At 55.2% G+C, this 14,010-nt stretch overlaps 2 protein-coding genes across 3 annotated transcripts; both read left to right on the top strand.

The window, feature by feature from the left end:
* The first annotated feature begins 23 nt into the window (after positions 1 to 23).
* TPI1 (triosephosphate isomerase 1) lies at positions 24 to 2,771 on the top strand. Its single transcript, XM_040593893.1, has 7 exons — positions 24 to 200; positions 835 to 958; positions 1,042 to 1,126; positions 1,231 to 1,363; positions 1,579 to 1,664; positions 1,844 to 1,931; positions 2,196 to 2,771. The coding sequence occupies exons 1-7, from the start codon at positions 89 to 91 to the stop codon at positions 2,312 to 2,314; spliced, it is 747 nt and encodes a 248-aa protein (XP_040449827.1). The 5' UTR covers positions 24 to 88; the 3' UTR covers positions 2,315 to 2,771.
* Positions 2,772 to 7,681: 4,910 nt separating this feature from the next.
* Positions 7,682 to 14,009, top strand: LRRC23 (leucine rich repeat containing 23). 2 transcript variants are annotated; one of them, XM_040593890.1, is made up of 7 exons: positions 7,682 to 7,807; positions 7,885 to 7,997; positions 8,814 to 9,067; positions 9,160 to 9,290; positions 12,406 to 12,542; positions 13,119 to 13,341; positions 13,430 to 14,009. In XM_040593890.1, exons 1-6 carry the CDS (start codon positions 7,742 to 7,744, stop codon positions 13,339 to 13,341), a joined length of 924 nt encoding a protein of 307 aa, XP_040449824.1. In that variant the 5' UTR covers positions 7,682 to 7,741; the 3' UTR covers positions 13,430 to 14,009. The 2 variants fall into 2 exon arrangements, with proteins under 2 accessions (XP_040449824.1, XP_040449823.1); XM_040593889.1 differs by having other exon boundaries at positions 7,683 to 7,807; positions 13,634 to 14,009.
* Position 14,010: the final 1 nt, after the last annotated feature.

The following is a 14,010-nucleotide window of genomic DNA, read 5'->3' as shown; positions in this document are numbered from 1 at the left end:
CCTCGTGCTATAAAACCGTGCGCCGGCGTCCGCGCGCTGCCGCTGACCTTCGCGTCTCCTCGGGTGCCGGCCGCCGCCCGCTCCCGTCATGGCGCCCAGGAAGTTCTTCGTGGGGGGCAACTGGAAGATGAACGGCGACAAGAAGAGCCTGGGCGAGCTGATCCACACGCTGAACGGCGCCAAGCTCTCCGCCGACACCGGTGAGCGCGCGGCCGCACGTAGCGCACGTCGCCTGGCGGCCCGGCGGGGCCCGGGCGGGCGGCGGCAAATGCCAGAGGGCGGCCGGGCCTAAATATAACCCGAGGCCGGGGCTAAATATACCCGCGACACCGGATCGGGGCCCGCGGGGCGCGGGCGGCCATCTCCAGGGCGGCGGGGCCGGGGTCGGCCTCCCCCCAGCAGGCCCCGGGGGGGCGGGCGGCCCGAGCCCTGCCTCAACCCACCCCCGCGGTGTGTGTGTGTCCCCGGGCCCTGCGCAGCCCATCCCCCCACCCCCCGGTGTGTGTGTGTCCCCGGGCCCTGCGCAGCCCATCCCCCCCCCCCCCCCGTATGTGTGTTTCCGGGCTCTGCCTCAGCCCCCCGTCCCCTCCCCCCCGCCCCCAGTGTGTGTCCCCCGGGCCAGGCGATCGGCGGGAACTGGCCACCAGCCTGATCCAGGTGGGCTGCCCCCCCCGCTGTGGAGTCATCGGATGGGGGTAGGGGGTCCTCAAAGTTGCCAGGGTGGGCAGGCTGAGCCCTCCTGGGTGCGGGGGCAGCGGTGGCCCCTGGGCTGGGGGCTGGCAGCAGTTTCTGCCCCTGCCCCATCCCAAGGGTGACGACCCCCTTGCCTCACAGAGGTGGTCTGCGGAGCCCCCTCCATCTACCTGGACTTTGCCCGTCAGAAGCTGGATGCGAAGATTGGGGTTGCAGCACAGAACTGCTACAAGGTGCCGAAGGGCGCCTTCACGGGAGAGATCAGGTGGGCCCGCGGGGCGGCCAGGCCGCAGTGCCTCTGGGACGGGGGCTTCCTCCAGGAGTGCGAGTAGTCTCCTTTCTCCCCAGCCCTGCCATGATAAAAGACATTGGAGCCGCGTGGGTGATCCTGGGCCACTCGGAACGACGGCATGTTTTTGGGGAGTCTGATGAGGTGAGTTCCCCTGGAATGGAGAGCTCGGAGGTCCCTGCGAAGGCTGGAGGAGTGAGCAGTTAAAACATGACCTGCCTGTGACTTTGTTTCTCTTCCATTCCCAGCTGATTGGGCAGAAGGTGGCTCATGCTCTGGCTGAGGGCCTCGGAGTTATTGCCTGCATTGGGGAGAAGCTGGACGAGAGAGAAGCTGGCATAACCGAGAAGGTGGTTTTTGAACAGACCAAGGCCATTGCTGGTAAGGGAAGAAGACAGGTGCACTTCTTCTGCTTTGGACACTTGGGAAACGACCATCCTGGCCTTCCTTGTGAGGTTTGCAGATACCTTGCTGCAAATGTTCACACACAGTATTAACACTAACATGTTAGTGAAAGGCCTGCACGTTCCGGAATTTTTTTCTAGCTCTGCCCTTCCCTGTGTGGGGTACTGTGCTTACATGTGCCTTCTCCCCAGATAACGTGAAGGACTGGAGTAAAGTGGTTCTTGCCTACGAGCCAGTTTGGGCTATTGGAACTGGTAAAACTGCAACTCCCCAACAGGTACGAGCAGGGGAAAAGTGGAAGACTAAATGACCAGCTGACCCTTTCCACTCAAAGGATCTTCCCAGAGATTCTCTCTAAAGGCTTAGTGAATCTCTGGAGATCCTCCCATCTCTTTGGAAGGGAATTGCATGTGGAATGGCTCAGCCCTCAGTGGGACACTTTCTATTCCATTGCAGGCTCAGGAAGTTCATGAGAAGCTGCGGGGGTGGCTGAAAAGCCACGTGTCTGATGCTGTTGCTCAGTCAACTAGGATCATCTACGGAGGTAAATGACTCTGAAGCCCCTTCTTAGTGCAGGAAGCGCTTAGTTTCTCTGCTTGTAGCTGCAGTTGTACAGCATGCTCTGCTGGTGAGGAAATGAGATTGTCAGAGCATGAAGAACTGCCTGCTAGCTTGCTCAGGTAAATGGGAGACAGTATTACTGCCTGCATAGTAACAGGTGGTGAGTAGTTTGCAGGTCTTGCCTTTGCCTTGGCCCTATCTTTTAGAGCTGGCCACATCTGACCTTAAAATACTGCTCCCTCCTCAGGTTCCGTCACTGGCAGCAACTGTAAGGAGTTGGCCTCTCAGCATGATGTGGATGGCTTCCTTGTTGGTGGAGCTTCTCTCAAGCCAGAGTTTGTGGATATTATCAATGCCAAACACTGAAGCAGCCTGTGAGGAGCAGTCCCTTGTGGTTGAGAGCAAGAAATGGAAGCAAGAAGGGACCTTTTGTGGCACACATCTCAGTACAGAAGCCTCCTCTGAGGCTTTCCCCCTCCACAGTCATTGTTCTAGCTGTGCTGCTAACCACCCCCACACACGTTGGAGTCCTGTTAGTGGGAGCCTGTCCTGGCAGAGTCTTGACAGCCTCCTCTCTGAATTGGCAAAATCCTCGTTGCCTGTTGACCTGTAAGAGCCCACAGTCAACCTGGCTAGTGCCTCCCCCTTTCCCTGCAGTGCTGAAGGGAGAGAGAGGGCCACTGGTGCTGGGGAAAGGAAAAAGAATCTACAGTCTCCTGCATCCTTCAGCTCTTGTCAGCAAGGAGCCTGTCGGCTTAGACCCCTGTGAGATGTCTTACCTATGTCCCATACTGAACAATAAATGAAAGAAAGAAAAAGCAAAGGTGTGTCCTGGATGTTACTGGGAAGCAGCTGGGGATGAGCAGCATACAGATCTTGTGCCTTCTGGAGGTAGCTGGTTGCAGAGAGGGTGGTGTGGTTTTTGTGGGCTTTTCTTGGAGGACCCAGAGTAGGTGTTGCCAAGGTTCAACCTTGCTACTACTGTAGGTTTCACCTGCAGCACACCTGGAGCATTTTGCTTCTCATGTCACAGCTTTTAGGGCCCATGGTGGTTTGATTTGTGTGTATCTTTTCCACGTGCATCTCTATTGCAGTAGCTGCTGGAGCACCTGGCAGTCCCACTAGCGAGCTGATCTTCCCAGGCAGGCTGGGTAATGTGCTCATCCCTGCTCCTTGCCTGTGGGGACTAGTAATTGAATTTGCTGCTCGTTAAACGTGGAGCAGAGCAGCTCTCTTCGTGCGGGGAGGGGTTTTTAGGCCATGTGCTGAGGCTGCGCTTGCTGCCTGCTTTCGGCTGTGTGCTGATGGATGAGAAAGCAAGACTAGACATTATTTCCTGGCTGCTGCACCAGCGAGGAGGTTTTTAGGCTGTACTAAGGGTAACGAAGAAGGAAGTGCCTGGCAAGGAGGAGCTTAGCAGTGAGGCTGTGTGTCCCCGGGAGCCTATGGGCAGCGCTCTGGTACGGAGCAGGCGTGTGAAGAGGTACTCGGCTATTAACGTGCAGCTCTCCCATTTTGTGTTTCTGGTCTGCAGCTGTTGCGGCTGTGGCGTGTGCCTCTGCTGCCACTCCAGCCACCAGTGTGTTGCTCTGCCAGCATCACCTGGGGGATGGAAAGCAGGTGCTGCTGCACAGAGGAGGAGAAAAATCTTAGGAAGCCCACTCGTGCTCTAGGTCTGCCTGCTCTGCTAACACACTGCTGAAGGGGCTCGCCCCTCCTGGCTGGAAGGGATGGGAGAGAAGAGCCCCCAGCCCATCAGTGGGCATCTGCTTCCCAGCCTGGGAGCAGAAATCCAGCCCCTGTCCTGCCCCTTCCTCAGCAGAAGCCTTTCGGGTGAGGGGTGGCTGCAGACCCTCCGGGAGTAGGGAGGGTGGGCAGGGCCGGGGCAGCCTGCGTTAAAATGGCATGGAGAGCAGCGGTGGGGTAACCGCTGTCAGGAAGCACAGGGTGGTGGGCCCTGGGCGTAGCAGCACGACTGCTGGGAGCCTCGTGATGGAAGCCAACCCATCAAAGAGGGAAAGATGTGAGGGCCTGAGATGATAGCTACTGGTGCTCGGTGCATGTGGAGTGATGTGGAGAGAAGGATGCTTCAAAGGCAACAACAGCAAAAAAAACCCTGGCAACTCTGGTTTCTAAACCAGAGTAAGTGTTTGAGGTACAGCTGTAGCTTGGTGCCTTGGGGTCAGCACGGTGGTGGCTCGGCGGGGACACGGGCTGTGCTGGAGGCTGCTGGGGTTGCTCACAGGGAGCGGCCGCAGCTGCAGCTCCACCATCGCTTCCCGCTCCTGCCCACAGAGCCAGGCAAGAGCCAGGAGAGTGACCTACATAGAAAAAAGCAGATGGAAGTGAGCATTGATCTTGCTGCTTTGAGGAGAATACAGAGGCATGAAAGCTTTTGTTTAATGAGAAATAAACTCACAGAAAATAATTTCTGCGTCGGCCAGAATGACAGATCTTGGTTTTCTTTTTGTCTGCTTTCTGGCAGGACCACGTCTCTGTGGAGTGGAAATACTGCCAGATCCTCGCTGCAAATTGTAGCAGTTGGATCTTAAACAGGTTGCTGTTGGGAAAGATCCATTGTGCCAGATGTAACAGCCTGAGAGGGGCTTCTGCAGCTCCGTGTCCTCAGACCCAGCTGGTAGCCAGGGCTGAGCTTGTATGCGCAGCAGGCACCCACCCACACACCCCACTTAAACATGTATGCACGGACGGCTGCACAGATCATACAGCCGGCCACGCAGAGCACTCATGCGATCACAGCATCAGCAGCCACATCCCACCCCTCCTCTGGCTGAGCAGGATGGAAATACGCTAGTAAGCAGGAATATATATATATGTGTGTATGTATATAATATGTATATGTATACACATAAGTACAGCATGGCTCTCTCCAGCAGCTGGGCTCAGTCTGCCCAGTAGCTGCCCTTCCATCCCACTCTCTGGTCATCCAGTAGCCAGACCCCCTGTGGTGCTTGGGACCCCAGGCCCCTCAGCCTCTTTGGCAGCTGGATGGGGCTCTCCTGGTCCCCCTGGCAGCTGGATCCTCCCTCGCAGCCCCCTCTCACACCCCCTCACCGGCTGGTCCAGCTGCACCCTCGCTGCCGCTCGCACGCTGCGCACCAGTGCTGCCCCATGGGCATGACCCCAGCTGCTGGCCTCCAGACCCCCCCAGACCCCCTGCACAGGACAATGAGAGCCCCTCACCCAGGCAAAGTGTAAAAGGTGTTTAATGAGAAGATGGGACAGGCTGCGCTGGCCTGGTGCAGGGCACGGCCAAACCATCACAAACCATTTCTACACCACCAGCCCTTTTTATTCCTGTATCCCTCCGTTCTCCCACACTTGTTCCTCCACAGATCACCTGGATCCCTCCCTTTCCTGCCCTCAGTTCCTCCACTAGACATCCCCTAACGGGACCTGTGCAATCCCCAAAGGCTCCTCCTCCGCATCCCATCGAGTGTCCCACACCCTTGAATGCAGTGACCCCCCCAGCCCTAAAGGTGCTCTGGGGCCGAGGCTCCCTTGGAAGGGGCCCGGAGCCCCTGATTTGGCGCCCCCACCTCGTGCCCCGGTGCTCCCCAAGATGGGCCTTTGGTGGGCTGGTGGCTCCTGGGATGGGGCTGGGAGCAGCCCGGCAGGGCACTGGGCTCCTCCTCCTGCTGAAGAGCCTTGATGGCCTTCCCCCTTAACGATCAGTATAGTTAGGTTTGGGGTTTTATAAAGATATATAACCGAAAAAATGTTATCTATATTTAAAATATAGGTGTTATATATATAATAAATATACAAAACCTGTACAATTTCTTTCTTTTGGTTTCCTTGTACATTTTCTCTGGTTTCTTGGAAGTTTTTTGGTCATCTAGAAACCAAGGCACTTGAGCCATATGGTCCTGTTTTAAGACCATATAGAACACATGCATAGAAGCACACATGACTTCTCCCAGTTTGTTCTTCAGCATAAAGGGATGAGAAGAAAAGCATGTCATTCCTTTTTCTCCAGCACCGATTTGCTGAAGGGCTCTTTAGAGCCTTGGAAAGCAAAGGCAAGAGGAGCCAGGGTGCTTTATGTGTATGGCGAGGGGGTTCAGGGGATACAGTGGAAATGCTCATCATATGGAGGTACCTGCCCAGGGGGTGAATTCAGGAGGGGCAAGTGCAGCACAGGAGAGACTGGCAGCAGGGATCCAAGCGGAACGAGGCTGGGGACATGGGCAGCAGCTGGCCGTGCAGCCCTGGGCACAGGATGGTGCTTCGCACTAGGGGTGATGGCTGGCACATGCACCGTGAGCGCCTGAGGCTGGTGTGTGCCGGGTGTGCGTCCAGCTCAGCTCGGGCTCCATTATCTAACGCCGACATCGCCCGGGGGGCCGCAAAGGAGCAAAGTGCACCGGAGGGAAAGGGAACAGGGCCTTGGACTTTGGTACTAGCCCCAAGCACTGGTGGCCGTCAGCTCCGAGCAGCAATCCCAGCCTGTAAATACCCGGCTCCGCTCTGCACAGCCACCCGCCCGCCTGCAGGTGCCGAAGCCGGGCGGGCGCTGCTGGCATCTGCCGGGCTCTGCCGAGCTGAGCTCCCCTGGCTCCCCAGCCCCAGGGGTCTGGCCGAAGCAGCAGCAACTGCGGTACATTGGGACACCGTGCCCCAAAGCATCCTGGCATCCCAGAGATCACACCATGCAAGGTTTCCTGCAAAGCCTGGGCCTGATTCTGCCCAACACGTTAATTAAACATCTAGCAGAGGGACTGTCTTTCCTCAGAGACACTCCCCAGCTGAGTGACCACCACCCTGCACAGCCCCATCTCGCTCTGAACCCCGTTTTCAGCAGCGGGGTGGATGGGACGACTCCGGTGGTCCCTTCCCACTGGAATGATCCTTCAATCTCTGGCTACACTCCTAATAATTGTGGATGTCACCCAGCTAGGAAGGGCCAGGAGCGCTTAGGAAGGCAGAGTAGGATCACAAAGTGCTTCTGCTGAAGGCAAGACACGCTCTGAGCTTCCCACGGGGAATTTACTACCCAAGATGACAAGCTATTGCAGCCAGAGCAGTACACGCATGCAAGTGCCTGGCTTGGGGGGAGCACCACCACCAGCGCGCGATGGAAGCCGACAGGCGCCAGCTGCATGACGTGCTTCCGGAACCCTCTTGTAAAACACGGGAAGTCTCTTTTTTGGGGGGTTTGCTCGGGGCCGATGAGATGTTGGATGCCATGTTTGCCCCGCCCGAGGCAGCAGAAAGGCCCAGATCCGCGGGGGCGACGGTACCGCTGGCGGGAGAAGGGGTGTCTCTGGGAAAGCCCAGGGATGAGGCCGCGTGGCTGAAGCAAAGGGTGCCCACAGCACCACGCAGCACCCCACAGCGACCCCCAGCACCCCGCAGGGCTCCTCAGGAGCACCCAGCACCCCGCAGCACCCTGCAGCCCCCCACAGCCCCCCCCAGCACTGCACAAGATGCTGCAGCACCCCTCAGGACCCTGCAGCCACCCTGCAGGACCCCCCAGGACCTCTTAGGGCACCACTGCACCCCCCAGGGCCCTGCAGCCGCCCTGCAAGACACCCCAGCACCCCGCTGCACCCCAACAAGACCCCTCAGGAGCCCCCAGCACCCCGCAGGGCCCCGCGGGAGCCCTCTGCACGCCGCAGCTGGCCCCGCCCACTCCGCGCTGTCACTCAGTGCCGTTGCCATGACAGCGCCGCCGGGCACCGCCCCCGTTTCCATGGCAGCGGGCGGCGCGGCCCGCGCAGCGCGGGAGGCCGCCGGGCTGAGGGGGCTGCCGCCCGCGGGCCTGCGGGCATGGAGCGGGGCGAGCGCGGCCTTCCTGGGGAGGAGGGGGAGCAGGAGGAGGAGGAGGAAGCACAGGTAAGGGAGGGGGCCGCGGCACGCTGCGGCTGCGGCTAGCCCGGCGCTGGTTGTGTTCTCTCCTTCTCCCCCCCCAGGTGCCGGCCCGAAGGCCCCTGACGGAGGCCGCCCTGAGGGAGGGCCTCTCGCTCCTCGGTAAGACGGGCGACGGCCTGGCCCACGCCTATGTGAAGTTTGAAGCGAAATACAAGTGAGTGTGCGACACCTGCCCGCCCCCAGGAAAAGGCCCCCTCCTCCCTGGTCACCCATGTGGCCGCGGAGCAGCCAAGTGCAGGCAGGAGCGTCCCCAGGCCATGTCCTCAGGATCCCAGTCTGTGCCTCGGCATAGCCTGTCTGGCCTCTGCCCCGAGCAGGGCGCTGCCTCTGCCGTAGCCAGGTGATGGGGACAGCGGTGTCCCCCTAGGTGGGGGGGAGCCTGCCCATCACTCTGGACTGTGGTCTCCGAGGGGCACCTGGGCAGGGTGACTTCCCCACAGGCACTGTGAGGCATCCATGAAGCATCCCTCCTGTTAACTTCTTACCTTTAAGGCATGTGCTTGTAAGTACAGTGCCTCAATGGCCTCGGAACAATTTGGAGCCTCAGCCTCATCAGGCCTCAGTAAGACTGTCTTACAGCAGCTTCATAGGTATCTCAGCCAGCTTTTTCTCACTAGGAAAGTGCTTCCACACGGTCCTTGGTGTTGCCACTACCTTCTAACAGACTGCCCCCCACGCTTACCCTCTTTTCTGCTCTGCTTCTGTCTCCTGACAGATACAATTCAATGGGAATAAATACTCCCTGTGCCAGTAAAGCAGCTCCAACCTTCTCCATTCAGCCTTGTTTACAGACTATTCAGCCTGTCCCAATCGCCTGCCTTTTTCTTCCTTCTCTCCAGTAAGACTTCCCAGGACAGCAGGGAAGTGGGAAAGGAGGATGCCCTCCCTCCAGCAGTGGCAAGGAGCAAGCTGAAAGCTGGTAGCAGGGGGAAATGAGAGATGTTTACTATTCACATCCTCCCTCCCACAGGGACTTGACAGACATCAGCCTCCTCAAATGCTTCATTCACCTGCGATATGTGGATCTGTCAGAGAACAAGCTGCAAGATTTATCTCCACTGAACAGCCTAACCCACCTGCTTTGGCTGAAGGTTGATGGGAATCTGCTTACTAGTGCCTGCATGCAGGAGCTGCCCTACCTCCAGATCATCAGCTTTGCTCACAACCGCATCAAGGATATGGAGGGCATTACTCACCCCCGCTTAGCCAACCTCAGCCTGAAAGGTGATGCAGACCACCTCTCTTCATTCTTGTGCCCACAAGGCACTCTCTTTGGGCCGAATTAACTCATTGTTTCTTCCCCCTCTGTCCTTCAGGAAATAAAATTGAGACAGCTCTGGGCCTGAGTCACGGCCGATTGTTCAGCCTGCAAATCCTGGAGCTGCGAAGGAACAAGCTAGAGAGCACAGCGGGGCTCAGCCTTCCCATGCTCAAGAGCCTCTACCTGGTAAGAGATCAGCCAGCCTAGGGAGGGGGACAGGGCTGCTGCAGAGCCTGGCACCTCCAGTCAGTGGGAGGGGAGCAGACACAGTCCCCTTCAAAGCAACATAGTTGTTCTGCTAGCCTGTTCGGTTCAATCTTCTCAGCCCAAGAGAGGAACAGATTTCAGAGAGCTAAAGAGACAAAACCACTTCTTTGAGGTTGCTCCTTCTACGCTGTCTGCGCAGAGAGTGCAAAGGGAATAGCCATTGACCAGTAATTGCTCTGCAGAGAGCAGAGGGGCTGGCATTGTTCAGTGCATCGGATTCTTCCCTCCTGGCCTCCTACGGGAGAGCGGCATTCTCTCCTGGCAGTGTTACAGGAGGCAGTATTTGGTGTGTCCTGGGACCCCCGGAGGTCAAGTGGGGAAAGCAAGAGATTTGCTCTGAGTGACAGGGGGAGATGATGCCTCTTTCTCCTCCCTGATGGGCCTAATCAAATGCTGATTTTAAACCAGCACAATTACATGATTCACACCTTCAGCTGCCACAAAAGAAACTGATGGAACATTGCAGTGGAACTAACATAGGAGAAGCAATTTCCTAATATCATAAACAACTGTTTCAGGGAACATTTACTTCAAGAGATGCAAGTGAAGGAAGGCTTAGTCCCAAGCATCATGCAGTGCTACAGCTTGCAAAGACTAGATAGTAGTCCTGAGTCACTACCTCCTAAAAAGCAATTAAAGATGATAAAGGCTTTGAAAGGCTATATGCTTTCTTTTCATCAAGACTCCCTGACAGAAGACACTTGAGGAGGTTGCTTGCTGGTATTGCCTGCACTTTTCTGGTAGAAAACAGATTTTAGGACTAGAGGTGCTCAAAGAAGGGATGAAGTGGATAAGTCACTAGATACAATACAGCATTTAAAAGTAAAACCAGCCACTTTAGTGCATGATTGGAGGGAAGCAAACACAGCACTAGTTTTAAAGAAGTTTCCTGGCACAATTGAGGGGATTTCTGAGCCGCACATATGAAGTGGGCAAATTGCAAGACGTGATTATTAAAACTAGAACAACTGACTCATATTCTCATTGGGGCTTGAATTTGTCTCCCATGCCTGCCTGGCTCATTAAATAATTTTGGAGTGGGCTCTCTCCCAGGAGTGCCTTGCTTTCTGTATAAAGATTTTGGTATTACTTGAGCCGCGGGGCAGACACAGCTGATGCCTCAAGGACAGGATTCAAGACAAAGGATTCAATTTAAAGGAACTGAACAGAATTTGGTTAATGTATGACGCAGCTGCAGATGAAATTTAACATTGAAAAAGTTACGCCTACTAGCAGGAAGGCTATGAGCAGGCTGTGTACCACATGGCACTTGTATCAGTTTAAGGATCACTGCGGTCAGCAAGGCTGTGTTGGTTCTCGGTCCTTGTGCAGCAGCGGTGAGAAAGGCTGGCTAGAGTGAGACTGGGTGTGCAGGAAGGGGAGAGGGAATCATGGGCAACATGTTACAGTAGCTTTCCATAAGAAATGGCGGCATCACATCTATGTGAAGAACTGGTATCTAAAGGTAAGGTGATGATGCGATCATTTAATTAAAGGTGTCATATGGAATGTTACTTGATTTATGGGGAAAAAAACCTACAACCCTGAACAAAGTCCATTCTGCGTTGTCCTTTAGTGCTTGCAGGGCCAGAACTATTAAGACTATTCATGCTGCCGTAATGAAGAAAGTGAGAGTGATGGGACGTTAGAATCCATTTTACAGACCAGTGGTCTGTGATCTCCCCACTCTGTTTCCCACACCAGCTCCTGATTTCCTCTGGGGTTCAATGTACTGATCCTTCCTGACCGTTAAATCTGTTCACACGGCCTTCGCTAAATCTCCAGCTTTCCTCTTTTTGTCCTTGTGTCACTCGCTTTACTTGGCCCAGCTGGTCTAGACTCTCCTTTGTCCAGTTCCCATTAAAATTCCCCTTTTCTACAAAATGTCCTTTTCCTGAGTGTCCCAGTCCTAAACTGTTCTCCAGTCCCACCAGTTCAGCATGTGCCCCTTTTATTAGTCTCAGGCAGCGGCCACGTGACCACCCGGGTACCAACAAGGAGCAGAGCACAACAGCAGCTCTCTTCCCATTTCCCGCTCAAGTGCCTGCATCCTTGGAGGCTGCAGCCCTGAGCCACCGCCGCAAGTGCAGCCCTGCTCCGCTCCAGGCTGGGGAAGGCAACATGGAGGTTGTAGTTGCTGGGGTGCTCAGAGCTTGGCTGCGCAGTGCGGTGAGCAGCCTGACCCGGTGCTGCTGCTAGCGCTGCGGTGAGCACGGGCTTGGGCAGGAGGCCTCTAGCGGCCTTTTCCAGCCGGAATCCTGCTGTGAAACTGGTGTTGGAACTCAGGCCTTGGTATTTCCCCACCTCATAACCTGCCTCACAATGAAGTGAATGAAATTTGGTGATGGGGAATTTTGAACTCCCTGCCATAAGATTGTCAGATTTGCTGCAAGAAGGTGCATCTACAGATGGACAACAACAATTACGCCTGGAAAAGCTTAAAATTAAACCAGCCAACAACCTCCGGCCCCCTGCAACCTCCCTCAGGAACAGGCAGCCTGCTTCTGCTCCTGGAGGAGTAGATTTCTTGGTAGTAGATTTCCCTCACAAGAGAAGCAGCTGACACTGGAAGATCCCTGCGCTGCATGTATATGTGTGTGTAGTATGTGTATGTAGACTATGTGACTGAGAGGGGCTGGTTATTCATCCTTTAAATACACCTGTTCCAGGCTCAGGTCCATGCTTTCCTCACCGCACCTGCTCTCTGAGGCCTTAGGGACATAGATTTGGCACTGCCATGTGAGGGGATGCTGGGCTGGCAGTAGGGTGTTCATGTGGGGTGGCTTTGTCTCAGTCACCAAGTGATGCTACAGGAAACACTTTTTCAGCAAACTTTTGGTCCTTGAATCTGAATACTTAGAACTCATTTGGCCAAGACCCTGAGCAACCTGATCTAGCTTCCTCAGAGAAGGCTGTGATATGAGCGGTAGGGAGCCTGAAGGGTAGAAAGAGCTGTGAAGGCCAGAAATGACGGCTGTTCCCTCTCCTGTGTGTCCCCTTTTTCCTTCTCTCTTCCTGCCTCCCTGGTGCTCAGGCCCAGAACGCCATTTGGAGCCTAGAAGGCCTTGAGGAGCTAGGGCAGCTGACTACTCTGCACCTGCGTGACAACCACATTGAGACCCTGGATGGATTCTGCAGTAGCATGAAGTGCTTGCAGTACCTCAATCTACGGTGGGTCCTCCCTGCTCTGCGTTGGGACTGGAGACCCCTTCATCAGGCTGTGCTCCCATTAAGACCGTTAGGATTTTCTGGTTTCTTTGGAAGTTGAAGACCTGATGGGGATGGGTTGATCTTTTCTGTCCTTAACTGGTGTTCAGCACTCAGCTGCCTAGGAATATAACAGCTGGGGCCTTTCCTGGGCTTCTCAGAAAAGATCTGCCTCCCCAGTCACTCCCACACCCTGCCTCACACTTTTTATTCCTTGCCATAATTCCTTTGGATCCCTCTAAGCGTGTTCCCTGTGTGCTGGACGTGACTGCAGGTGCCCTTCTCAGCATTTGCCACACAGGGCGATGGCCATGTCACACAGTTCAATGGACTGTCTAGCACAGAGAAACCCGGAGCAATGTCCTTTTTACCCCTCATTCTGGGGAGCTGCAGACAAATCTGCATCTTAGATCGCAGGTCTGTGGTCTATGGTTTATCATGCTGCCAAGTTTTGCCTTGTCTGTCTTGTCAGCTTACTGTTCCAAAGGGATCTCACTACTTGCATGTGTCTCTTTCCCCTGCTTTCTGTCCTTTCTCCAGGAACAATGGAATCAGCAGTTTTCAGGAGGTGGCAAAACTGCAGGTCCTCCCCATGCTGCAGGCACTGGTGCTGTTGGACAATCCATGCTCTGATGAACCTGATTACAGGTTGGAGGTCCTGGTCCTGCTGCCACACCTGCAACGCCTCGACAAGGAATTTTTTGAGCAAGATGAGCGGGCAGAGGCAAACAAAATCCGTCAGAAAAGGCAGGAAGAAGAATAGGTGAGAACAGCATGGCGGGAGAGGTGGGGGGAGAAAAAAGTGAAGGGAGAGAGGACCAAATGTACTGATCAAGCCTTCCCTCCCCTAGGTTGATAACATGAGGAGAAGGCTGAGGGACATCAGTCACAAGGGCAGAGGAGCCTGAAACAGAGACCAGGCTTCACAACCCAATTGCGATGGCCAGCATCGCAACCCGATTGCCATTCCTGACTCCACTAGCAGAAGTGAGCAGCAGAAGGGGAAAAGAAATTGGGGATAGAGTCATCTAACTTCTCCCTCTTTCCTTCTTCAGGAAATGGAAGGATCTCTCCAGGGAGATGTGACTGAGTGACCCTGGTTTTTAACACCTGTTCCCAGAGCCAGCCAAGATTTGGAGACGCCTTCCCTGACGTGTGCAGCTGGGAGAAGTGAGAGCTGTAGGTACCGCAGCTACTGTCACCTCATTTTGCCCCTGGAGAAGAGGGGAGGGCTGCCCACCCCAGTCCTGGGAGTTGCCCTGAGGCAATGCAGTGTTTTTGCAGTCACTAAACTCATACGCTCTATTCTCGGTAGAGGCCCAAGAGGGAAAAGGGGAAAGGGAAGAGTTACAGGTTCTGTGGTTTGATTTATGGCTCCCAAAAATCCGACAAGATTTTCTGTTTTGAATAAAAATAATTAATGAGCCTGGAG

This window comes from Falco naumanni, chromosome 5, assembly GCF_017639655.2.
Source record: "Falco naumanni isolate bFalNau1 chromosome 5, bFalNau1.pat, whole genome shotgun sequence".
Lineage (NCBI taxonomy): Eukaryota > Metazoa > Chordata > Aves > Falconiformes > Falconidae > Falco > Falco naumanni.
This window is presented reverse-complemented; position numbering and strand designations above follow the sequence as displayed.

Bases quoted from the DNA above. Each gene is read 5' to 3' on its own strand.
- TPI1 (XM_040593893.1), top strand. From the start codon at position 89: ATGGCGCCCAGGAAGTTCTTCGTGGGGGGCAACTGGAAGATGAACGGC. The intron at 201-834 runs GTGAGCGCGCGG...CTTGCCTCACAG, and splicing joins CAAGCTCTCCGCCGACACCG to AGGTGGTCTGCGGAGCCCCC. The intron at 1,364-1,578 runs GTAAGGGAAGAA...CCTTCTCCCCAG, and splicing joins ACAGACCAAGGCCATTGCTG to ATAACGTGAAGGACTGGAGT.
- LRRC23 (XM_040593890.1), top strand. From the start codon at position 7,742: ATGGAGCGGGGCGAGCGCGGCCTTCCTGGGGAGGAGGGGGAGCAGGAG. The intron at 7,998-8,813 runs GTGAGTGTGCGA...TCCCTCCCACAG, and splicing joins AAGTTTGAAGCGAAATACAA to GGACTTGACAGACATCAGCC. The intron at 9,291-12,405 runs GTAAGAGATCAG...CCTGGTGCTCAG, and splicing joins TGCTCAAGAGCCTCTACCTG to GCCCAGAACGCCATTTGGAG.